Genomic DNA, 25639 nt, shown 5'->3' on the forward strand with positions numbered 1-25639 from the left:
CAATGAGGAGAAGAATGCTTTAAAAAGCCAAATTTGCCAGATGGAAAAAAAATTTCAAAAGCTCATTGAAGAGAATAATTCCTTCAGAATTATAATGGAGCAAATGGAAGCTAGTGACTTTATGAGAAATCAAGATACTATTAAACAGATCCAAACAAATGAAAAAAATAGAAGGCAATGTGAAATATCTCACTGTAAAATGCTATTTTAAAAGTCTCTGGCTTCTGAACTACAAGAACAAAGCAGAGAGCTCATGCTTCTCATAAAGGAGAGATAGCCAAAGACTTTAAATGAAGGCAAAAGCTAGAATCAGAAAGAAGTTCATAGCCAGAGCTTTGCCTAGTTTTGTCTAGCAACAACTACATGACCAACATAGCAGTGTCCAATTAGGAAGCATCTGGTGGAGTTTGTTTCCAGAGAAGAAGCATCCAGTGTTGACTACATTATGGTAGAATCTACCAGTGGGATCACTGACATAGCATTTCTAGAAATTCTCAGTAGCCTTGCAACATCAGAGGTATAAGTTGTTCCTCTATACATACTCCCTGGCCATATACGTTCCCTATGAGTGTGTTATTCCATGTGTGTTTCCTGTATGTGTTCATTCTTTTAAGCGATGGTACATGTATTTGTGGAACAACGTTTAATAATTTATAGGGGAAATGCTTTACTATTTTTAATATGCCATTTTATTGAATGCCTTTGCTTTGAAATAATGATAACCACTTCATGTTCAAGGTAAATTTATCAGTAGGAGTCATGAGCTATTAGTGGATTTGGGACCCTTAAACCTGGAATATCTTTGTGAGCTGGGGTCTTTCTAAATGCCATATCTCCTAGAACACTGAAAGGTTCTAAAATATATCTTGCCATTTAATGAAAACTTCTGCAATTCAATAAACACACTGTTTAATGACACTTTGCTTGGCACTGGGAACTTTAAAAATTTAAATAGCACCTGACCTCAATAAACTTGCATTCCATTGGGAGAAAGGGATATTACATATACAGAGATGAATACAAAGTCATTTGAGCAGAAGAATAATAGCTTGCATGGCTTTAAAGTTTACAAAGTGCTTTGCAAACTTTATTTCATTAAGCTTCACAACAACCTTATGAAGTAAGAACTATAGTATAGTTTTACCTCTATTGTCCAGCTGAGGAAACTGAGTCTCAGAGAAGTTAAGAGATTGGCCCAGGATCATATAAGCTAGTAAACGTTGAAGGGAAAATTTGAACTCAGGTCTCCAAGTCAAGCACACTAAATACCATCCCATAACGCCTCTCAGAAAAAGAATAGAATAGGGGTGGCCAGGTGGTACAGTAAGAGTGCTGGCCCCAGAGTCAGGAGACCTGGGATTGAATCCGGGCTCAGATACTTAGCACCCACCCAGAAATAACTGGCCATGTAACCTTGAGCAAGTTACTTAACCCCAATTGCTTTAAAAAAAAAAAAAGAGAACATTAACCAATGAGAAATTAAGGAAAGTTTCATGGAGAAGGTGATACCTGAGCTGAACTTTGAAAAGAGATAATGATTTTGAGAGGTGGAGATGAAGAGAGAGTACATTACAGATATGCAGAATGAGTCATATAAAAATACAGAAGTAGAAGATGGAATATCAATGTAAAAAGAAAGGAGATTGATCCCCTTCCCCAGCTCAGCTGATGTAATCAAAGAGTGCAGTCACACATAATGAAGTTTTAATTGTAAACAAGATGAATCTCTTCCCTATGATATTTTTATGAAGTTTCAACCTCCTTGATTGGGGCAAAGAAGAAAGTGAGATCTGCTGAATAAGCTAGCCATACTTGGGGGAGGGGGGGCTTTAAATAGCTCCATGAATTTAATAGTTCTAGTTCAAGAGTTGAGACAAGTCCAGACTCAGAAGCCTGTTAGGGAGCCCTACATAAAGGGGGTTTTCTCTCCTTCCTACTACCTGCCCTCTCTCTCCATCTTTCAGGCCATCAGAGTTACTGGACCAGTTGGAGTCAATGCATCAATCAGGGAATAGAAACACACTTTAGGGCAGACACAAACACAAGGAAGGAGGAGACAATGTCAAGGAGAGTGACCCATTGCAGTAGAGAAGAATATTGAAATTTTAAAAGATATTGACTCAAAAAAGGAGCAAACCCTGGGAGATTAGCAGAGCATCCTTCCTCGTTGAGGTGCTACACCTGAGGAGAGCTGCATGAGAACTCTACAAAGAGAAAGAACTAAGTTGGGAGTGATGATTTGCTACATGTGAGTCCTACACACATGCTTTACTAATGATGTACTCTAAGCCCATTCTTCCAAAGGGAGAAAGGGGGAATGCTAGGTTTATGAGGGGAAGTTTTTGTACCCTCTGTCCTTCCTATAAAACAACTCTAAAGTAAATGCTTTTGCTAAAGAGCTAATTAAATTACTGATTATTAATATGAAGCAAATTAGTGGGGGCTTCTGTGCTACAGTAGAAGAAGCAATTACCCATAGGGTGAAGTTACTTTAGGGTAATCACCCCTCTGGAGATCCAGAGTGTGAGTGCAGAATGTTGGAGTACTCCAGAAGTAGTGTTACATCAAGGTTGGCGAACAGCTAGTAACTGGTTAAAATGTAGAGGTTAAAAAAACAGAAAATTCGAGATATGGCTGGAAAGGTAGGTTGTAACCAGATTGTGGAGATAATTAAACCCTAAGCTAAACAGTTTGTATTTTATCACAGAGTCAGCAGAAAGCCACTGAAGGCTTTTGGGCAGGGCAGTTGACATAGTCAGAGCTGTGCTTTAGAAAGATTGTTTTGGCAACAACATGGAGTACGAATTGGAGAGGTAAGAAACCAGAAGTATGGAGACCAATTAAGAGGATATTACAATAGTCTAGGTGAGAAGTGATGAGGTTCTCGTGGTGGCCAAATGAGTGTAGAGAAAGTGCTGGATGCAAGATATATTATGGAGGTAGAATCCACAATATTTGGCAACTGGTTAAATGTGTGGGTAAAGGAGAGGGAAGAGTCAAGGAGCATTTCAAGCTTAAAAAACTGGATGGCTAAGAAACTTCCTTAACAGAAATAAAAGAAGTTTGGAGGAGGGAAAGATTTAGCGAGAAAGAAGATAAATTCTGTTTTGGACATAAGTTTGAAATGCCAATGGGACATCCAATTAGAGATGTTGTCAATGAGGGACCAGAGTTCGGATGAATAAATAAATATGAGAATCATCTGCATAGTCATGTGTATAAAGAAAATAATTAAACCCATGAGAGTCAAAATTGAGGAAGACAGCACAGAATGAAAAGAATATCAGGGAGAGATGATTTTAGGTGTTAAATCTAGCATTTTTTACACTATAACACACTAGGGAATTAAGAATAAAGCCTATTTCACTACAGAAGACCAGTTTTTAAGACTGCGATGACTTCATAATATGCCCTTGTTTGTGTCCCTCTAATGATTAGAAACAAATATCTAATGAAAAAATCTACATGTCCTGATTTCAGCATTAAATGAGCAGGGAAATGGAAAATTTCTACCTTCATAGGATAAAGTGTTGGGAATAGAACTGTATTTGGGGCCAGAAGAATTAGTAAATTCTTGGCTTCAAATTTACTAGCTGAGTGACATTGTCACATTCTCTCTGAGCATGTTCCTTCATCTGCAAAATAGGAATAAAAGCATTTGCATTACCTCTCTTACTGGGTTGCTGTGAAGAAAGCACTCTATATATAAACTGTAAAGTACTACATAAATTTGACCGACTACTCTTCTGTGTCCCTGTAGCAGCAAGCACCCCAAGCGTCCTCAGGGTTTGCAGCTACCACAGGTTCTTGGATCTGCTTTGTTAAAGGAAAGCAACTCAAAATGGGTTAACAAGCTTACTTTAATCAGTCAGATGTATATCATTTACCTAGTTCAGGGGAAAAAGATCAGCACCCCGAACTTCAGAACATACAGACAGAATTATCAAGACAGAAACATCAAGTAGACAGATTTCCAAACTGTCCAACCATTACATCCATACCCAGTCAACATCTGGGTTTCCACATTCTGGGTTTTTCAAAGCCGGGGGACTCTCAACAACGGCTTCCCAGAATTCAGATCAAATCACAGAACATTTCTCAAAGTGAGTCCCAAAAACAAAGCTACACATCAGGGCTTATATAGCCTTCTCCTGGCTCAGAGAATGTAACAACCTTATTGACTCACTGGCCAATCAAGAAGTATCTACTGAAAAACAAGCCTCCCTCCCCAGGCTTCAGGTACATTTTAGCCTAGGGGCAGGGAAGATCTTCCAAATTTGCATTCCCATTACAGTCCCCTTCTGTGAGCAAGCCCCACCCCCTATAATCCCCAGGTTCTCCATAACATCCTCACCCCACCTTTCCTATACTCTATGCTCCAGTCTTTTTCCTGTTTTCAGCAACTCCTCTGTCCTTGTCTACCACCCTGATACTATCTGTCTGTTCCTATAGCTTTCCTTCTTCCCAGGGCATTGTTGCTTAAGAGCAAATAGAGCCTGAGTTAATCCATTCTAGAGATTAATCCCACTGCCCTGCTTTCCTGGCTTCCATACAAATGGGATTTAGGTATTCTAGATGCCATTCTGGCAGAAGAGGGAAAAGTAGGGAAAAGGGTACTGCAGGTCAATGCACTAATCTACACATATATAATAGTCCATAATTTCATACCACCACTATCACCAATAACAATAACTGGCATTTATTAGAGAACTGCAAAGAAAAATATGTGAAGTTCCAGGAAGAAGGTTTTTACCTACTTGTAGATTAATGCTTTGAAAAGTGGGTTTTGATAATGATGATATAGGCCCTAATAGCTAGGAAAGGAACAGCCCCAAGAATGTATATTGTATGATGTGTATCTAAGGCTTGGGGCCAAGAGAAGTTCTTGAAGTGCTTTGTGCTTAGAGATCTAGTGCTTTTTTTAATAGGATAATAGGATTTAGAGCTGGGGGGGGCTTCAAGATCTAGTCCAATCATCTTATTTTATAATGGTGTTTTATACAAATTTTTGATGAAAATGAAACCTACAAAGATTAAGTGATTTGCCCAAGGTCATAGAGGTAGTAATAGAATCAAGATTCAAACTTAGATCCTCTTACTTCAAATCCCCACCCCCACCTCCCCAGGATCAAACATGAAATCTTGTTTGGTTTTTAAAGCCTATGTTCACAGAATTTTACTGTACCAGTCTGTAACCTGGGAATGGCAGGAGGCAAAACAGAGCAGGTCAGAGACAGGCATGCCAGCAATCATGCATCCCTCAAAGAGATGGCAGGAGACAAGCTCCTCATATTGGAATACAGGCAAAGTTTTTATACATAAATCACAAGTGGGGAGGAGAGGGAAGGAGTATTACAACACAATCATTTCTAGGTCTTGAGCAGCTTCTCATGGCAAACCCACAAATGCAGGACAATACAGGTGTTCTCCAGTCCTGTGGGAACAATTCTTGTTTCAAATGTTGGGGGTCCTGATTTCTTGGTGGGGTTCAGAGCCAGAGTTCTGTGACAGGAATAGGATTCGGTTCACTTAAGGTATAGGAGCATACCAATGTGAGAACTGTCATGGTCGATTGATAGCTTTAAGTTGCATTGTGAGTTTCTAACGCTCAAGACAGAACCTGCCAGGGAAATGGGAGCTCTGAGAAATCTAAATTATTAGAATATTCACTGCACACATCATTAACACGAGAATCATAAATCCCGTTACACCTCTTATAACCCGGTCTCTTCCTACCTTTCCACTCCTCTTATACTTTGCTCCCCCACTACCCTGCCCCCACCACGTACTCTGTAACCCAGTAACAATGACCTCAAACATTTGCCAACTCCGTGAATTTTCACGGGCTGTCTCCCATATCTGGACCTCTTTCCCTCCTCATCTCCACCTCCTGGGCTCCCTGGTTCCACCTTTCCCAGCCCTCCTTAATTTTAGTGTCTTCCCCTTTAGATTATCTCCACTTTTGAATCCCTAGTAGTCAGCATGCCTGACGCTGAGCAGGAGGTTAAACAATGTTGACTTTTTGTTGGTGCTCCTCCCTAACACTCCCGTCTTCAACCACGTTCGGCCTGGAATGCAGCCCCCTTGAACTCCGGCTTCCTACAAACCCTACTACTCTAGGCCTTTCGGGATCCTCCCCTTAGCAGCTAGTACCTCTGGGACTTTGATTTTTGCTTTTTCCCCGCCTAGCACCCGGCACAGAGTAGACGAGGGGTTCTTAATCTAGGATTTTATAATTTCTATGTAATCAGTTTCCTCTGTAAACCTAGTTTTATTTAATGCATCCAAAAAAGACTGCACAGTGGATGGAGCACTGGGCCTGGAGTGAGGGAGACCCCGTTCAAATCTGACAGATTGCTGAGTGACGCTGGACACTCCGTGTCCTCGGCTGTGAAGTGAGAACGATAATAGCACCTGCTTCATAGGACTGCTAGGATCAAGTGAGATGCTTGTACAGCTCCTGGCAGTGACCGTGTGAATGCTACTATTACTATTTTAAAGCACTAGGAGGAAACTGCCAGAAGGGTCTATGACACACAAGGTTAAGAACTCGTGTAGTAGACACTGAGTACTCGCCCACTGATTGATCTCTAGTGGCTGCTCCCGGAACTTAGCAAATCCACCCGGGATTCCCTTAATCAACCTTTCTCTCTTAAAAACAAAGCCCGAAGATTAAAAGAGGCCGGGATGTCAGCACAGGGGTCGCTTCCTCGGCGGTCTCCAAACAGACTGGATGGCCGCTTGACCAGAGGGGGGCTTCATCCGCATAAAAGTTGGACCAAATGGAGATAAGAACCCCTAGGCTTCCAACTCAAATTCTGTGATTTAAGGAGGTCGTTAGGGTTTCTGTAGTCGTGCTGGCTCTAGTGGGCTCCCCACGAAGGGATGCCATGGGCCAGTGGTTCCGGGGGTTGGGCAGGGGGAGCGGGGGAAGGGGAAGTCACCGCAGGCAGGACGGATGCCAAGGGCAGGGAGATGGTTGGACCCGAGAGCGATCGGGGAAAGGAGGGAGAGGACCCAAAGCGAAGGAGGGGGCAGAGAGCGACCAAGACCCGAGAGACCCCAGACTGCATCTCCGCAGAGAGAAGGGCCCGGAGGCTGCTCGGGAGTATGGCTCGCGGGGAGGCTCCCAGGCTCACCCAGCAGTGAATGCAGGGCGCTAGGACCCGGCAGCTGGAAGAGAGGGAGGGAGGCGGAAACGGCGGACGTCAGACTCCCGCCCGGCGGCTGGGCCGGCCCCGGGCGTCCAAGTCCAGAGGAGAGGCCGCGCGCCTGGGCCAAGCTGGGGGAAGGGGGGGGTGAGTGGGTCAGCGGCCCGGGGGCGGGAAGGGGGTTCCTTTGTGGGGAGAGGGGCACGAGACAGGCCAGAGAACGCAGAGACCAGGCAGGACCAAAGCTTGGCCTAGCAGGAGCAGCCGGGAACTGCGGCCTAAGGAGGAGAGGAAGGACCGCCCCCGCTCCAGGAAGCCTGCCCCGCGCCGTCCGGGCTTTCACGTGACTCTGCAGACTCCACCCCGACCCCGTCGGGGCACGTTTACTGTGGTCCCACTAGGCCTGTAACTACGGTGTCCTCAGACGGCCAACCCCACCCCTACCTTGGAACGCGCAGGGTGGGGGTGCCCTACTGGTCCGGCTCTAGTGACGTAATGTGCTGTGGGGACCCCCCCTTCTCCCCTCCCTCTCTCCTCTTGGGCTGGAGCTTTGAGCCCCCGGGGGTCGGGGCGGGAGGCAGAACAAGGCTGGGGTGCCGGGGGAGAAGCGCGTAACCCTCTCCCAGAGTGGCCGCGGGCAGGGCGGGAGGGCAGCCGCAGGCCCTGCTCAGTGGAGGAGTGGGGGCTTGGAGGGGGCCCGGCTAAGCCGGTGCTGCCGGACCCGAGCCCAGGAAGCCTCTTCCACCTAGACTGTGTGAAAGGAAGAAAGAACTACCCCCACCCTTTTGGCCTCCCTCATTCCGCAGTGTGGGGAAATGGGCAGTGATGGAGGTTCAGAGAGGGCAAGCGGCCTCGAGTGGTCACCCAGCACGGCCCCTTCCAGGCAGGACCTTGCCTCGTTGAGGCCACCATTAATTGTGATCTCACATCCCAGAGTAGGGGCTGGGAACCCCGGCGCCAGGGCTGATTAATGCCCTCCTCACCACTTTTCAGTGCAGGGACCGTGATTAGGCCTATTTATAGGGGTTCTCGCCTTAATATTCCGCTTGGCACTTCTCTTGCCAATCAAATCAGTACTGTCTGCAGTGTGATTGTGCTTTAGTGGCACCAGGGAGCCGAGTTAATTAAACCAAGTATAAATAGACTCTGCCCTTGCCTTGCAATTTGCTGAAGTGTTTCTCCCCTTCTGCCTCTCCTCTCCCCCTCCTCCCCCTCCCATCCAGACATACCCTCAGCCTACTTTCCCGTCTCCAGGCCATACCTGCGCTGCACCCAGTCAGTCTGCCAGGGGCTAGGCCAGGAAGGGAACGCAAAAGCTCAGTCGCGATGAGTGCCCGTGGATTTGGGGATGCCTCTCCACGTGCCCCTTGGTTTTCTTTCCTGGACGTCCCTTCCCTCACCTCAGTCTTCTCCCCCTGTTTCATTCTCTTTTGTACTCTAACCCCATCCCCTGGTCCCTTCTCTCCCCCCTTTCCCCTCCAGTTTTTCCTTCTTCCGTCTGCCTCCTCCCCAGTCTCTCCCTCTCAGCAGCATCTCAGAGGTCTGAGGTCTTGCCTCCTCTTATGCACTGCACACCTGGACTCCAACTTGTGTGTATATGGCCAGGATCAAGGGGAGGAACTTCAGAGGGAGTGGAGCACACCTGACTTTCCCCCTCTCCCACAGGCACCATGACGACCATGGCGCAGTCACATTATGTGGAGGGCCAGGCCTACTCTGTGCCCTTGATCCAGCCAGATCTTCGAAGAGAAGAGGCTATCCAGCAGGTGGCAGATGCCTTACAGTACCTCCAGAAGGTCTCTGGTGACATCTTCAGCAGGTAGGCATGGCTCAGGCTACAGTGAACACAGACAAATACATGAACTATATGCAAAGTAAATTAATTTCCCCAAGGAGGAGAGGACACTAGAACTTGGGGAGTGGGGTTCAAAGGAAATGCTTTGCCCACCACCTGATTAAAAAAAAAGGAACCGGGGGAAGATCATAACAGGCATTGGGTAGAAGGCAGCACTTGAACCAACCCTTGAAGGAAGGGAGGAATTCTAGAAGATAAAGGTGAGAAGAGAGTATTTTCCAGGCATGAGAGAGAGCCTCTGTAAAGGCATAGAGACAGAAGATGGAATAGTCCATATGGAGAACAATAAATAGGCTTTTCTGCACCACAGAGTGTATGAATAAAAGTAATGTGCCATAAGCCTGAGAAAGTAGCCTGGAGTCATGGTATGAAAGGTTTTAAATGCCAAACGGGAATCTGTATTTAGTCCTGGAGGCAAGAGGGAGCATCTGAGCTTCTTGAGCAGGGGTGATATGGTCATAGATGTGCCTAAAGAGTTTCACTTCGGCAGCTATTGGAGAATGGATTGGAAAGAGGACAGTCTGTAACACCAATGGGAGGCAGTTGCTGTTGTTCAGGTAAGAGGTGATGAGGACCTAAACTAGTCTGGTCACTCTGTATTTGGAGAGAAGGGAATGAGTATAAGATATGGTTTTTTTAAGTTTATTTTTTTTTTTTTAGTTTTCAACATTCACTTCCATAAGTGTTAAATTTTCTCTCCCTTCTCCCTCCCCAAGACACTATGCAATCCGATATAGGCTCTACACATACATTCCTATTAAACATACTTTCACATTAGTCATGTTGTTTAGAAGAACCAGAATGAATAGGAGGAACCATGAGAAAGAAAAAAGCAAAAAAGAAAATAGTCTGATTTGCTCTGCATTCAGACTCCATAGTTCTTTCTCTGGATATGAATGGCATTTTCCATCCTGAGTCCTTTGGCATTGTTTTAGGTCCTTGCACTGCTGAGAAGGGCTAAGTCTATGGAAGCCAGTCATTGTATACTGGCTGTTACTATGTACAGTGTTCTGGTTCTGCTCATTTCACTCGCCATCAGCTCATATAAGTCTTTCCAGCTTTTTCTAAAATCTGGCTGTTCATCATTTCTTAGAGCCATATTCCATTACATTCATATACTACAACTTGTTCAACCATTCCCCAATTGATGGACATCCCCTCAATTTCCAATTCCTGGCCACCACAAAAAGAGCTGCTATAAACATTTTTGTACATGTGGGTCCTTTTCCTATTTTTATGATCTCTTTGGGATATAGCCCCAGAAGTGGTATTGCAGGGTCAAAGGGTATGCACTTTTTTATAGCCCTTTGGGCATAGTTCCAAATTGCTCTCCAGAATGGTTGGATCAGCCTACAACTCCACCAACAATGAATTAGTGTTCCAACTTTCCCACATCTTCTCCAACATTTAACATTTTCCTGTTTTTTCATGTTAGCCAATCTGATCAATGTCATATGATACCTCAGAGTTGTTTTGATTTGCATCTCTCTAATCAATAGTGATTTAGAGCATTTTTTCATATCACTATAGATAGCTTTAATTTCTTCGCCTGAAAACTACCTGTCTGTATCCTTTGACCATTTACCAATTGGGGAATGATTTGTATTCTTGTAAATTTGATTCTGTTCTCTGTATATTCTAGAAATCAGATACACTAGTTGTAAAAATTTTTATAAGATATATTTTGAAGTAGAACAGACAAGACTTGACAGCTGATTGGATGATGAGCTTGAAGTCCACTAAAACTCACAAATCTTTTTCAGAAACTATTGTCTGACCATAGTTCTTTATCTTATGAAGTTGGGGTGTTGTTTTTTTTAACCCAAGTGTAAGGCTTTCTATTTAGCCTTGTTAAATTGCATATTATTAGATTAAGCTCAGTATTCTAACCTGTCAAGATCCTTCTGAATCCAAACTTTGGCATTCAACAGGTTAGCTATCTCCCCCAGCCTTGTGTCATATGAAAATTTGATAAGCATGCCATCTGTGACTTTCTGTCATTGATAAAAATGTCCAGCAGAACAGGGACAAGCATAGATCCCTGGGGCACATCACTGCAGATAAGCTACCAAGCTGACATCGAACCACTGCCATTCAACCAGTTCTGAGTCTATGTAATTGTACTATCATCTAGCCCATGTCACTCATCTTTTCCATAAGAATAGCATGAGATACCTTATCAAATGCTTGGCTTAAAATATGGGCAAATTATATCTACAACATTTCCTGAACCATTAGCTTAGTTACTCTATCAGGAAAGGAAATAAGATCAGTCTGTTCATTGTCCATCTCTTTAATAATCAATTTTAGAATTTTTCCAGGAATTGGAGTCAAGTTCACAGCCCTGCAGTTTACAGACTTTATTCCCTTTCTCGAAAATTAGGACCTTTGTCCTTCTCTAGTCAGTCAACCAACAAACATTTATTAAGCACCTTCTCTCTGCTAGGCACTGGGGATACAGAAACTAAAGTCAAATCTGCCTTGTCAGGGGAGACACAGTGGTCGATAGAGAACTTTAAGGGATCTTAGAGTCTATTTAGTCCAAACCCTCTCAATTTACAAGTAAGGAACTGAGGCCCCAGGATGTGGGGAGTTGTCCAAGGTAACCCATGTAATAAGCACAAGAAAGAAAATTTGAACTTTGGTTTGAATGGCTAAAAAGGTAAATTGGAGCCAGGTTGTGAAGGGCTTTACATTTCAAAGGAATTTATATTTGACCCTGAGAGTAATAGGGAACCACAAGAGTTTATTGAGGAAGAAAGTAACTTGGTCAAACATGTATTTCAGACCTTTGGTACCTTTCCTTTCTCCATGATATTTCATGTGACTGCTGGAGACTCATGAATCAATCCCCCAGTTCTTTTAGTACCCACGCCTTCTTCAGCTAGGTAATATTCTTTAATAATCTTGGATATCATCTCCCTCTTACCCTTTTTTGTGTCCTTTCCCCTCCAAAGGCCACTCCTTGACAGAAAAAAACAGAGTGGAGCAGTTCTGCCTTATATCTCTTGTTACTGATCATCAGCCCAGTCATCCTGAGCAAGAGCCCTATCCCTTCTTGGATTCTCTTCTTTCCCCTGATAGAGCTTTTTAAAAAAAATCATCCTTTCTGTTTTCCTTTCCTTTCCTTGACAGCTTCAGCTCATTCTGAGCTGTTGTCCTGATGATACCATTCTTGCAGCACCATGCATCTTCTTAATATTTATCTTCTACTCCCTACTCTACTTCCAGACTGACGTGCAGCATTTAGGAAAAGGACTAATATATAGTAAGCCTGAAAAGATAGATCAGGGCCAGGTCATGAAAAGCTTTCCAAGTTAAACATAAGAGTTTATATTTTATCCTAGAGGCAATAGGCCTTTTGTTTTTTATACACATCTTTTGGTTGGCAAGATCTCTGTGTATCTATAATAGGTTCCCAGAGTGGGTTCCCCCCTGAAGGATGTTGGAACGATCCACGGGGGCGTAGTAGTTAGAGATGATGCAAAATTAAAAAAAAAAACGTTAAAGGGTTAAAGAAAGTAGATTTGGGGTGAGGGGAGAACACTAAGTAATTTTTTTTTAAGGGCAATAGGACAAATAAGTTTGGGAATCTCTGATTCTATATCCATCTCTTCAGACAACTCCCATTTTCCCTTCTTGGAATTTTTCCATTTGTGTCTTAAGAATTTCATTCTTGGGGCGGCCAGGTAGCACAGCGAGTAAGAGCACCGGCTCCAGTGTCGGGATGACCTGGATCAAATCCGGGCTCAGATACTCAGCACCACACCCAGAAATAACTGGCCATGTAACCTTGAGCAAGTTACTTAACCCCAATTGCTTTAAAAAAAAAAAAAGAAAAGAAAAAAAAAGAATTTCATTCTTGAAAGTTATCCCTTCTGGGATGACTTCCTCTGTAGAAATTTAGTTCAGGAATTCTGTCTCTTATTTCCTCTGAAACTTGAAATTTTCCTTCTCAGAATCAAGAGTCCATGTCAGACTGTACCTAGGTTTCCTCTTCTTTGTCACAGACTGTAAGAGGTCACAAGATTCCCATCATCTTTATCCCAGCAACCAGTTTCCCCTTGTTAGGTTCTCACTTACAGTACCACACAACTTTTTTATATTCATCTTCTACTCCCTGACCTTCACTTAATCAGCAAGCACCTACTATGTGCCAGGCATTGTAGTACTGATGGCAAAGTAGTGTTAGTGAGAATCAGATTTAGATAAGAATTTCCCCTTATTGGTTCCTTTATTGCTGGAAGGATGAAATTGTCATCCTTGCCTTGAATAAGCAAACTAAGAACTTATTAGTTGCTCTGTTTTGGCAGAGAGAACAGACGTCTGGGTGATTGAAGTTCTCTCTATTGTTGTTGTTTGGTCCTTTAGTCATGTCCAACACTTGGCAAGACTACTGGGTTGGTTTACCATTTTCCTCTCCATTGTGTTCCCATTTTACAGATGGGGAACTGAGGCAAATAGGGGTTAAATGATTTGCCCAGGGTAACACAGCTAGTAAGTGTCCAAGGCTGCATTTGAACCCAGATCTTCCCGATTTTAAGCCCTTTGCTCTCTCTATCCACTGTGCCACCTAGTTGCCACATATATTATTTCTTAGTGCTGGGTTTGATTTGTTTCCTTGTTGCATCATTCATTTCTACTTGCTTTACAGGTGGTCTCTGATTATCATTAGGTATTCTCTTATGAAAAAACTGCTTCCAATTCTCCCTCCACTGTTTTTTCACCCAGTAATTTCTGCCATTCTTCTTTCCTTCCATTCATCCCACAAAAGGCATATTCATCCAGAATCATACTCTATTTTTTTCCCATCAGAGTCTCAATGATAAGGTCAGATTTGCCGCTTTGCATTAAGAACACTTCATTCTTGAATTTTGGTTTCCTAGAACTTCCTGGAACTGCTGTTTCTTCTTCCTTTATTGCAGCTATTCGTTATATCTAGCTTGGTGTATATGAAAATTCAGTTAGAATTTCAAGTCACCAGGCAAAAGGTTTTTTTTTTTTTAGGTATACTCTATCCCTGACCAGGAGCCTGTCATCTTTTAAGCTGTGGTCCTGCAGATTGCCCTCACTATCATCCTCCCATTGTCTTTAGTCTTCAATCTCTTCATAGCATCTGGTCCTTTTCTGCTGCCTGCAAACTTAAAAAAAATCCTGATGAGATCCTACCATCCCTGCTAGCTCATGTTTTTCATCTCTCCTTCCCTGCACAACAGAATTTCCTGAAAAAGACATCCATGCTCAGTGCCTCCACTTTCTCTCTTCTAAATCCTATCAAGTGAGGAGAGGAACATGAGCCTTGCTGTCATGGAGCTTTCAGTTCCAGGAATGGAGATGGACATTAAATGAATGTTAGGGAAAAAACCTGTCCAATGACTTGATGTTTGTCATCTTGTAAAGGAGACATTTGATTCCTATAGAATCTTTAGGCTGTTGTTGTGGTTTCAATCCAGGTATTTAGGTACTTTTTTTTTTTTAACTCTGTACCTAGTCCAGTCAATTAACAATCACTTGTTACGCGCCAACTTTGTACCAGGCATTGTTCTGGGTGCTGAATGAAAACAAAAATGAAAAAATTCCTGCCGTCAGAGAGCAAACTCAAACACCAGACCCTTGTCTGTCCAGAACTGACAAATTCTGCAGTCAGGTCAACTCAACAAATATTTATTTTGTACTTGCTGTGTGTCCAGCACTTTGGCAGGTGTGGTCAGGTATATAAAAGAAAAGTATAAGATACTTTCTCTTCCAATCGAGTTAGAAAGACAAAACACACAAATACAGACCAGGAGTCAGAAGACCTTTATTTTATTCCCAGCTCTACAATTCACTTTAACCTTTCATTTTACCCGTCTATAAAATGAGGGGGTTGGCAATTGATGATCTCTAATTTAGCTTTAAATCTACAATCCTATGATTACCAGGGAGTAAGATATCACATCTATTTTCAAAGAAGATAACATGGATCTGAATGTTTATAAACATTTTTTGAGGTGTGGAGATTTTCCCTGATCATCTGTCAGTGCCCTCCCCACATGCCCTTATTATCTTAACAGACAAGCTGTTCCCAATTTCTAGGCCCCAAGCTCCTAGGACTCGGTGGTTATGAGGACAAAGACAGGTGGAAGGGAGGGAGAGAATTTTTGAGCCAAATTAATTTTCTCACCCCATCTTAACATCTGTCTTCTACCTCTGATATTATATTTCCCCTTCTCTACACTAGATAGGAATTCTCTCTCTCTGCTCTGGCCCCATTGCAACCAGGTGAATTGGAGCCAAGAGAATGTGACAGCAGAGATTTTCACAGAGACTGAAAGAATTACAAGTATCTCTCAACAGATTTCTGCTTTTCTCCAACCTTTTCTTTGTCCTGACTATAATATCTTCCTCTCTTCATCCAGCTCCCTCCCCCTGCCAGTTTCACTTGAGAGAAACTAGGACTAAACCTATGGTCCCTCGTTTTCCATAAGCCTTGTAGAACTTGATGTAATAAGGGATGTATGTATTAGGGGTTAGGGAAGAGATAACTTCTCTGGTATACGGCTTCAGTACAGCTGATGCATATACTATTCCTTCTCTCACCCCTACCTGATAGCTTTACTTGAGAGGGAGCAGCCACTTTCTCTAGGGAAATTGGGGGACATGCAAGAAGGAAGAGTTAGCATTGCCAAATAACTTTCCTTCCTTTCATTTTCTTCCTCTCCTCTTCCCCCCTTCTTCTACCGCCTACCTTTTTCTGCCTCTCTCCAGTGATTGGCACCTGGGAGTACACCAGGTTACAGAACACTCAATCAGCTGCTTGCATAATTAGCAGATTGTTCTTAATTATCCCAAGAGCTAAGGAGGGGAAGGTGAAGAGAGCTTAGGTTCAAGTTTTTCTTTGCCTGGGGATAGGAAAGAACAAAATGGGAAGGGTGGAAAGAAGAAAAGCCAGTGATTAAAAGTCAAGGGCCTTTTTGGGAGCACCAGAACAGGAATTGGCTTTGGTTAACTTACATGCTGAAGAGATCGCACAGTTCATTCTGGGACATCTTTAATGTGGAAGGCAGTCTCAATAGAGATCAGGCCCAGAAGGATACAGTGCATGGGTCTAGGGATGGCAAACTTCTTTTAAGAGAGTAGGGCTAGAAAGGGTTATTTCTGTTGGAGTCAGAATACCTGGGTTTTGACCCTGATTTCTATCTTGACAGATGAGGTTTGACTATAATCAGAGTTTTTAACAAACACTAAAGCTTACAATAATAGAATATTGGAGTTAGAAGGGATCTTAGAAATATTTTAGTTCCAATCTTTTCCCCTAATTCGTGAAATCCTTTCTAAATGGGAATACAGTAGAAAGAAAGAGTTAAAAGACTTGGATTCAAGTCCTGGGTCTAGTCCTTATTAGCTGTGTAAGTATAGCTGATACACTTAATCTGTTTGAGTCTCAATTTCCTCATCTATAAAATCTGTGCTAAGGAAAATTAAAGTAACAGCTGAAAAACAATAGGTTGACTAGTTAGTTAAAAGTTATTCAATTTAATTCTTTAAACATTTAATAAAAACCTAGTATGAGCAAGGCACTGGTGATATAAAGACAAAAAATAAACAGCCTCAACCCTTAACAAACCTATGCTGTACTGGAGAATACACAAAAGTAAAAAAAATCTGCATTTTAATAAAATTTCATTAAGGTAGTATTTCAAATAATACCATCACCAATCCTCCTAAAAGTCTTATCCTGGTGCCACATTGTGGTATTACAGAGAGCAAAGTTTCTCAAAGACAGCTTCCCCCATTTCCTCCTGGTACTGTCGAGAGAAGTTTACATGATAGTCCTTTAAATACTGATCTTTTGGTGACAAAATTTTGAAGCCTTAGACAGGATTCTTAGTATAAATGGAGAGGATATCACACTCAGAAAAAACCCTAGACTTTTAAAACCTCCCTCTGCCCCAAGTGATAACCAAGAAAATGTCAGTAACTAACCCATACCTATTTTACTTTTCTACGAAATATTTCTGATAATAATGAACATACACATCAAGGGATCCTTGTTGAATCAGAGGAAGGACCTTGTACCTAGTAGACACTTAACAATTATGTTTGAACTTCTGTTGGACTGGTATAAAGACGTGCTGAAAGCTGTTAGGGTCACTTCAAGCTCTGTGGGTAGAAAAAGCTACCTTTTGTAAAATAGTGTGAAAACCTTGTGAGACCAGCAGTAGTTATGATTTTTACTACTTAAGTGTATTAAAGTTAGACATCTTTTAGGTACAGGGAAGGTTCTGGTCTTTCTGTCCATTTGTAGTATGTCTGTTCTGCAGAACGAGTTATTTCTGTAAGTCTGTTCAAATCCTTTTATACAACCCCTAGCAGATGGCAGCTTTCAAGTCTATACAGACCCTTCACAGGTCATCTGCAACACCATGCCAGCCCAGGGAAGCACATTGCTTTCCTCAAAGAATACACTCCTTCATTCCCTGCACCATGTCTCACAGACCTATCATGTGGACATCAGGGCAGAAAAGGGTTTGGGACAAAGAACATTTGGAGTGGCACCTCACTCATAGGTGTTGGTCTTTGTGGCAGGATTTCCCAACGAGTAGAAATGAGCCGGAGCCAGCTGCAGGTCATTGGAGAGAGAGTCTCTTTGGCTCAGGCCAAGATTGAGAAGATCAAGGGCAGCAAGAAAGCAATCAAGGTAATAGGCACCACAGTGTCTCTCCTCCCTGAGCCCCAGCTATCAGTCTAGCCATCCTGACTCCTTTCAGGCAAACCCTGGGCCCAGCCTATTTCATGTTGCTGCTTTTACCTAGGGTACAGTACTTCATAACCACCATAAGTCTTCCTTGAAAGGTGTTCCTCACCACTTCTAGGACATTTTAGATTTTTTCCACAGAGATAGTCTTCCATCCCTGAAAGTTCCTGTCCCCTCTGCTTCCCCACAGGTGTTCTCTAGTGCCAAGTATCCAGCCCCAGATAGACTGCAGGAGTACAGCTCCATCTTCGCAGGAGCCCAGGATCCTGGGTCTCAAAGGCGCATCCGACACAAGATCCAGAGCAAACACCGACCCCTAGATGAAAGGGCCCTGCAGGTCTGGACTCCCAGGAGGGAAGAGGCCTACTGGGATGAGAGCAGGGAGATGATGGGCTAGCCAAGTTTGGTGGGAAGAGTGCCCAAACAACTATGAAGGTGGCCCACTTAAGTCCACTGCCCCTTCATTCTCTTATCTACAAACAGAAAATATGCTTATATGGGATTAATGTGCCAGAAATACTTTGTAAAGTTTAAAATGCCGTATAAACATGCTGTTAATAAAAGAGTTCATGCCTAACCCCAGTGCCGTCTGTCACTGTGCACTGTCTCAGCAATAAGAAAGCAGGTTGACTTATGCTTGTTTTCTTCTCTCACCACCCCTTCATCCTCAGGAAAAACTGAAGTACTTCCCTGTGTGTGTGAGCACCAGGCCCCAGCCTGAAGATGAGGCTGAGGAGGGACTTGGGGGCCTTCCCAGCAACATCAACTCCCTCAGCTCCTTGCTGCTCTTCAACACCACTGAGAACCTGTATGACTGACCGGAGAGCAAAGGGGGGCAGGACTAATGTCTGGAGGGATGGGGGGATGACAAGGAAGCTTTGGGGAGCCAATAGGACCTCATTTCTCTGTACTTCCCTTTCCTAGCTTTAAACCAACCCTAGAGGAAGCAAAGCAGGGAGATAACCCTACCCTACATTCAGGTGACTGCCAACTATGCCTGCTCTCTATCCCATAGGTACAAAAAGTATGTCTTTCTGGACCCTCTGGCTGGGGCTGTGACAAAGACTCATGTGACACTAGGCACAGAGACTGAGAAGTTATTTGATGCCCCCTTATCTATCAGCAAAAGGGAGCAACTGGAGCAGCAGGTAATGTGTGTCAGAGGTGGGCATAGCCCTGGAGGTGAGGCCTCAGAGCCTAGGAACTATCTGAGCGCATCTACGGAGCAAGTGCTTTGTAAACTGTTCAGCACTATGGATAAACTTATACTACTACTACTACTATGCTTTCTTTTGGTGGGAGGAAGGGGATCCCACCTAGCCTATTCTAACTGTTTATTCAATCCCAGCCTGGAATAACCTGGCCCAGGTATATCCCACCCCACCAAAGCCCTAATCCGTTTCCCCACCTCCTGCTTGCTCTTTTAGGTAGCAGAGAATTACTTTTATGTACCAGATCTGGGCCAGGTGCCTGAGATCGATGTGCCATCCTACCTTCCTGACCTTCCTGGCATTGCTGATGACCTCATGTACAGCGCTGACCTAGGCCCTGGCATAGCACCTTCTGCCCCTGGCACCATTCCTGAACTACCCACCTTCAACACTGAGCTTGCTGAGCCATTTAAGCCAGGTATTCTGAGGACAAGTTGTTATTCATGCATTATTTCTCTGGCCCCAACAGATGTATAAATGTATTTTCTTTTCAGAACTAGATGGTGACACACCAGTAGCACCCCCACCACCTCCACCTCCGCCTCCCCCTCCTCCACCAGCTCCTGCAGTATTGGTCAGTGCCCCTCCACCCCCACCTCTGCCGCAGCTCACCTCAGCCCAGCCAGCCAGGGAGGACAGCAGCATGTCTCCTTCAGGTACCAAGAAGTGTCTCTAATGCTGGCAGTTGGGATGGGAAGGGGGAGTTGGAGGCCTGCCAAGGTCAAACTCACAGGTACCTTGGACACTTTATTTGAAGGGTAGTCTCTGATCATGTGATCCAGTGGCCTCAAAGTACACACATTCACTACTGTTTCTTTTTACAAACATTACCTCTTCTAAATGTAATTGGGGGAGGGGAGAATATAATTTAATGTATCTCTGAGCACACTTACTGAATATAAGTTTTCAGTAAATCCATTTTTGACGAACTAGGAATCAATCTGTTTGTCAACAGGGCTTTCAGCTTCATTTGCTAGGTGGCAAAAGGGAGAGGGAAATTCCTTCACAGGTTAGGCTATAAGCAAGTAGTTAGAAGCTGAAGTCCCTGCCCAGTTTGGCTGACCCATTCTCAAGTTTGTCTTCTCTCCCCTTCCTTCAGTAGCAGTTCATGTGCCCCCCAAGGAAGTAGTGGATCCTTCCAGTGGACGGGCAACCCTGCTAGAGTCAATCCGCCAGGCTGGAGGTATTGGCAAGGCCAAGCTACGCAGTGTGAAGGAGCGAAAGCTGGAGAAAAAGAAGCAGAAGGAACAGGAACAAGGTAAGGCCTGCCCTCACTCCTGCTACAAAAGGTAGAGAGCCCTCAAGGCCATTGCTTCTTTCTGTTTAGCAGCACAGGGCCCAGTAAAGAATGCTGGGTCATCCCCTAGCCCAGAACTGTTGAAAGAGTGATGCCTTTGCCCATCCATGCTTTATGGAGTGCTGCTTGTTAGCCAGGACTCACTGTATGGAAACACCCTTTAGCAGACTCTTCATCCTCCAGACTTGCTTCCTGCTAGTTTAGCAGGGCTGAGACATAAGGAGAGAGAGAATGAAAGAAAGGTAGGGCACACAGAGAAATGGTGGGAATAGAACATTTCTGGACATGGTGAGATCCTATGTGCTTGAGGGTGTATCGGCATGAATGGTGATTTTGCCTCCTAAGGGCAAGAGTTCAGGAGGAAAGGATGACATTGGAGTTCTTGAGGAAAGAGAGATGCCCTAAGGACCAGTATACAACAGCCATTGTTACCCAGAGTCAATAGAAAATGTTGATACTTTGAATACTAGAAGAGGAGAGTGATGGTGGTAAGGCTGAGTCTGGAAATGGTAGTGGGAGCAAGGAGCCTTCCAATTCAAGCAATTTGTCAGGCTGAAGACATAGCTGGAGAAGAGAGCCAAGGAAAAACAGTCATTAGTGGGGAGCCAGCTCTTACCAAGTGAGGATGGAGGTCTGGGATAAAGGGAAATTTGTTCAGTATGGAACAAAGATTCTAGGAAGCATGGTGGAAAGGGATAGAGCAGGACACAGATTTAGGAGAGAGTTGAGGAGCCTGGGGATAGCTTTCTTTTATGAAGCCAGTGATAAGGAGAAGTAGTGGGAAATTGTTAGAGGGTGAAAGATGAAAAACAAGACCCGCATGTTGTGGCCGCCTCTCCCAAGTTGATAGCAGTGCTCCTAGTCGCACCTTGGGGTGACCTGTCCTCAGCTTGCTCTTCTTACTCATTTCAAAAGCTTGTAGAAATAAGCTAATTTTACAAATGCTATAAAAATTATTTTCATTTCATCAGACTCAGAAGGGACCTCAGAGGCCATCAGGTTGAGGCTGCATAGGAATCTCTTTCTATACTCTAGCTCCTAATGGTCACCCAGCTTGCAGACGAAGGAATACCCTCCCAAGGCAGCTCTGAAATGTTGGAAAAACTTTCCTTATATGAAGCCCAAGTATTCTTCTTTACCACTTTCTTTACTTAATTATTACAAATCACTTAGGATAGAGTGCTGTGTTTATTGCTTGTTGGTGCTAGCTGTCCACTGCCAGACTGAAGTTCTAATAATCCTTTAGAAGACTAAAAGGAGTGGTGATAATCATAAAAGTATAACCCTGTGAAATTTCCTATCTTTCTCCCCACGATCCTAACCATGATTTTTTTGTTACAGTGAGAGCCACAAGCCAAGGTGGTGACCTAATGTCAGACCTCTTCAACAAACTAGTCATGAGGCGCAAAGGTAAGGCAGTTGTATTGGGGCCCTGGTACCTCCTTCCAGGGCCCTAGTCGTGATTCATCCATCTATGTGCCTCTTACTTCTAATTCTGTGGAACTGAAACAGCCCAACCTTCCCTCACTTTGGTAAATTTTTACTTTCAGGAATCTCAGGGAAAGGACCTGGGGCAAGCACTGGGGAAGGCCCTGGGGGAGCCTTTGCCCGAATGTCAGACTCAATTCCACCCTTACCAATGCTGCAACAACCACCTGGAGAGGAAGATGAGGATGAATGGGAGTCATAGGAAGGCCCCTGCTTTCGCTGGAAGCCACACCTGAGCTGTTGCCCCAAGTCAGATGAAACATGGACATCCTTACAGTTTAACCTTTATTTAGTTGTTATATTAAAGGTTCCTCCCCTCATCCTGGAGATGGGGGATGGAACACATTGTTTATTTATATTTACCTCTGCTCTAAGGCTCCCTCCCCTTTACTGGCATGTTTCACTCTTCCATTGAGCTAAAATTAACATGAATCACAGCTGCATGAACCAAATGTGCATTTTAATTAAGGTACCAAATAGCAATGTTAATCCATGACAGTAAGGGTAAGCCCTCCTTTTCACCATTATTAGAGTAGATGGGGTCCTTTTCTTTGGGGAATGGGTAAGCAGTAGAGGGGAGATTCAGATACCACAGGGGAGATATCCACACAGCAAAGACACAGAAACAGACATGAGGTGGTTTAAAACGGTCATACTGGGAGCCCAATAGCTTCTAACATATAAATGCTAATATCGATGAAAGAAGGCACTGTGATTTCCCTTGGCTTTGGAAGGGGAATGGGTACCAAGCCACCTATATAGAACTGTGTTCCTTTAAACCCCAGCCACTTTTCAGGAGGCAGGGAGTAAGGAGATGTCCAGGGAGCAAAAGTAGTGAAACCATGAACTAAGAATTTTCTTTGTGAGAAAAAAGGGGCTAAATAAGCTCAAAAGAGGTGGTGGATAGATGGCAGAAGGCTGGGGCTAAATTTCTTCATAAATCCTCAAAGAAGATAGACATGCTTCAGGAAATTTTGTGATGATCCAACCTTATGACTGTTTAGTGGCAGATTCATATTGGGTCTGGACAGTGTTTTCACAACAAAGCAGCAGGAAGGGAGGCAACAACTAACAGTAAAACCAAGTGTAAAATATCCATTCTCCCATGCTTCTTCCAAATAACCTCAAATTTTTCTTTCTACTTTTACAAAAATTAAATTCAACTTACATCTTCCTCATAGTGTAACTTCTCTGTCCATCTCATCTGAGAACATATCCGCTCAGAACCACAACACAAAACCTACAACACCATAACCTGTTAACTCATAATCTTCTGCTCCAAATCCCAGTTTCTCTTCTAACTTCTACCTTCAAGGTAGGTCCTGGAAATTTTGCTGTCCAAATATTTTTCACCAACATAAAACTGGCTCCTCCAGTCCTCATACCAGGGAACAAGACAGAAAGAACAGGGGCTAAATCCCACCCGTATCCTGTGTTTTGTCATCTTTGCAGCCACAACTCCTGTAGATGTACTAACAAATGCAGCAGGCTTAGGCATGTAGTAGGGAGTGATGCTCATCTATCAGGAAGGATCAGATTTCTCCCGGTGAAACTGGAAAAACATACCAAAAGTCTTTGAGAATCGTTTGTTCTAGTGAGGTGCTGCAGGGAGGAAAGAAAAGGAGAGGACTTACCTTCCGCAAAGCAGCAAAGGCTGGTCCAAATGTGGCTTTGATTTCTACCTGGTCTCGGATCCAGCTAGGCAGTTTGGCCAGAATGGATGGCCGGGAATAACGCTGGTCCAGGAGCAGGATGCTGGCAAAGTCCTGCTTATGCCGAATGGCCCGTCCTGAATTGGGCAAAGACTGGGGCTCAGAGCGGGGAAGAGCTCTGCAGTCTCATTTGTCCTCCACTGAACCAAATATGTTTCTAATGAATCACTGAACCACCACCCTAATGTAAGTGAGGGTAAACAGGTAAAGCTAAATTCCTCCCACCCTCATTTCCTTCACTACCTACCACCCATGCTAAATCCTGGTATCCAGGACTCATGCCAGGCTTACCTATAGACTGGTTGACAGCTTTCATACACAGGTTTTCAATCAAGGATTTCCCTGGGCTATTGGGCTGGGGAAATGGAAAGGAGCTCTTAGTACTGTTTTTAAACAAGGAACCCACCCTGCTCCTTATACCAGTGGCTTCAGTATCCCTAAGAAAAATGATACTTCCATAACTAAAACTGCAAAATAGTTCAAGATCCACACAGATGCTATGCCCATACGTGTGACCCTATGACACAGAAAAGAGACCAAGAGAAGTGTCTGTGTTATTCTTATTCCTAATTAGAGCTTTAAAGTGGCACTAGGAAGGTCATGGCTGTAAAGCATAAAAATGGTGATAGACTCAAGATAATCTTGCTCAGGTTTAGGGAACTTCACTGAGTCTGTTCACAGGAACAACCCAACTCTTTGCTGCCAACATAGCCTCATAGCCCCATCCAGCCCAAATCAAAGTGAATTTGAGAAGGACGTGAGCTTGGGAAAACAATTAGTAACAATGACAAGAAGAGACACTCACACGGGTCTGATCCAGATACGCCATCTTCTCTTGCAGCTCCAGGGATTTGATGTTGGGGTAGGGCATGCCCACCATAACCACACACCTTCAGAGGGATTAGACCTAGCACTTTAAGGTTTGCTAAGCACTGCACAACATGCATTATCCTCATTTACAGAGAAGGAAACAGGCTTGGTGAGGTTAAGTGACTTGCTCATGACCACAAACAAGTAAGTGTCAGAGATGGAATCTGAGTCCACATGCCTCCTGAATCAAAGTCCACCCATCCCACTTGTTACACTATGTGAAGGAAGTTCCAGCCTAGTTCTCCAAGCCTAAAATGAGGAAGGATCTGGCTGACACCCTAACAGTCCCTCCTGTTAAATTATATTTAATAGCCTCCTAATAACCCTGGTCTCAGTGGAGTGAATCCAGACACAGACACCTAGTCCAGCTTTCACCCTTCCACACCACCTTATCCAATCTCACTGCCTCAGGCCCTTCTACCACCAATGGACAATTTTAGGCAAAAGGGAGTTGGTGGCACTGGGCTTAAAGATCTGTTGCCAGCCATGACAACCAGACCATGGGCCTGGGTTCTCAGCTCCTGGAGAGCAGGGGGAAAAGGAAAGGAGGAAGGACCAGAGCTCAGACTCACCGCCCTAAGTCATCAGAGAAGTTGATCCCTTCACTCATCTTCCCTCCAACAACGGAAAGGAGAAGGGCCCCAGTCATCACACCTTTCATTTGGCTGCATCGCTGAAAAAACATCCCAGATGAAGAAGCTGCTTAATTAGACATCAGTTCAATAAATCACGCAAAAACAATGTATTGTTTACTATGTGCCAGGCATTGTGGGATATAGGCACAGAGTTCCTGCCCTGAAGGAATACAAATGTTACTCACAATCAACTATTAGGGGGCACTTATATATATCCACATAACCTTGCCCTATAATTTCACAACTATACCTCTTACCTTAATGCACTTGGAGTATTCAGTCAGCACCTGTTCCACCTGGTTTGCTCTGTTAGGCTCCTGAAATATCTGGGACAAATATATATAAGCCACTAAAAAGGGGGCTAAAGAATCACAGGATTCCTAGTCCAGCTCCCCAGCCCTGTGTTCTGAAATAACATTTTATGGGTGTTATTCACTCATAAGTATGATCCTTTAGACATGTAGATGCTTCCAAGGAAATTACAAACAGGAATGACAGGAGAGTTAGTAGACTGGCTGAAGAGTTAAAGAAAAGTAGCCTTGGGAAAAAACAAATTTCTATCCAGGGGTGGAGACATGTAACCCTTTAAGTCAAGTGTGGCCCTTTGGTTGAATCCAAACTTCACAAAACAAATCCCCCTTAATAAAAGGCTTTATAGCAGGACTCAGTCAAAGGACCTAGAA

General features: G+C 43.8%; 2 protein-coding genes across 13 annotated transcripts in view; one reads left to right on the forward strand and one right to left on the reverse strand.

Moving 5' to 3' along the window:
- The window catches only part of DDX11 (DEAD/H-box helicase 11), a 76805-nt gene that overhangs the window by 15809 nt on the left and 35357 nt on the right, over positions 1-25639 (reverse strand). For 4 of the 9 annotated variants that reach the window (XM_069094371.1, XM_069094369.1, XM_069094370.1 and 1 more), the window contains 6 exons: positions 25214-25282; positions 24894-24994; positions 24257-24341; positions 23743-23806; positions 23374-23528; positions 22179-23291 (listed from right to left, as the gene is read on the reverse strand). In XM_069094371.1, coding sequence (XP_068950472.1) covers positions 23262-23291; positions 23374-23528; positions 23743-23806; positions 24257-24341; positions 24894-24994; positions 25214-25282 — 504 coding nt within the window. In that variant the 3' untranslated portion in view covers positions 22179-23261. Of the gene's footprint in view, positions 1-22178; positions 23292-23373; positions 23529-23742; positions 23807-24256; positions 24342-24893; positions 24995-25213; positions 25283-25639 lie in introns of those variants that run through there. The other 5 variants (XM_069094376.1, XM_069094375.1, XM_069094374.1 and 2 more) reach the window with 2 other exon arrangements.
- Positions 6944-22191, forward strand: WASHC1 (WASH complex subunit 1). 4 transcript variants are annotated; one of them, XM_069094379.1, is made up of 11 exons: positions 6944-7298; positions 8817-8970; positions 17575-17686; positions 17934-18080; positions 18415-18551; positions 18759-18891; positions 19171-19372; positions 19449-19610; positions 20054-20212; positions 21593-21661; positions 21802-22191. In XM_069094379.1, exons 1-11 carry the CDS (start codon positions 6959-6961, stop codon positions 21939-21941), a joined length of 1755 nt encoding a protein of 584 aa, XP_068950480.1. In that variant the 5' UTR covers positions 6944-6958; the 3' UTR covers positions 21942-22191. The 4 variants fall into 4 exon arrangements, with proteins under 4 accessions (XP_068950480.1, XP_068950481.1, XP_068950483.1 ...); XM_069094380.1 differs by having other exon boundaries at positions 20057-20212; XM_069094382.1 differs by lacking the exon at positions 6944-7298 and adding an exon at positions 7339-7643.

This window comes from Petaurus breviceps, unplaced genomic scaffold (assembly GCF_028583685.1).
Source record: "Petaurus breviceps papuanus isolate PSGF00001 unplaced genomic scaffold, PetGlider_PUasm1.0 216, whole genome shotgun sequence".
Lineage (NCBI taxonomy): Eukaryota > Metazoa > Chordata > Mammalia > Diprotodontia > Petauridae > Petaurus > Petaurus breviceps.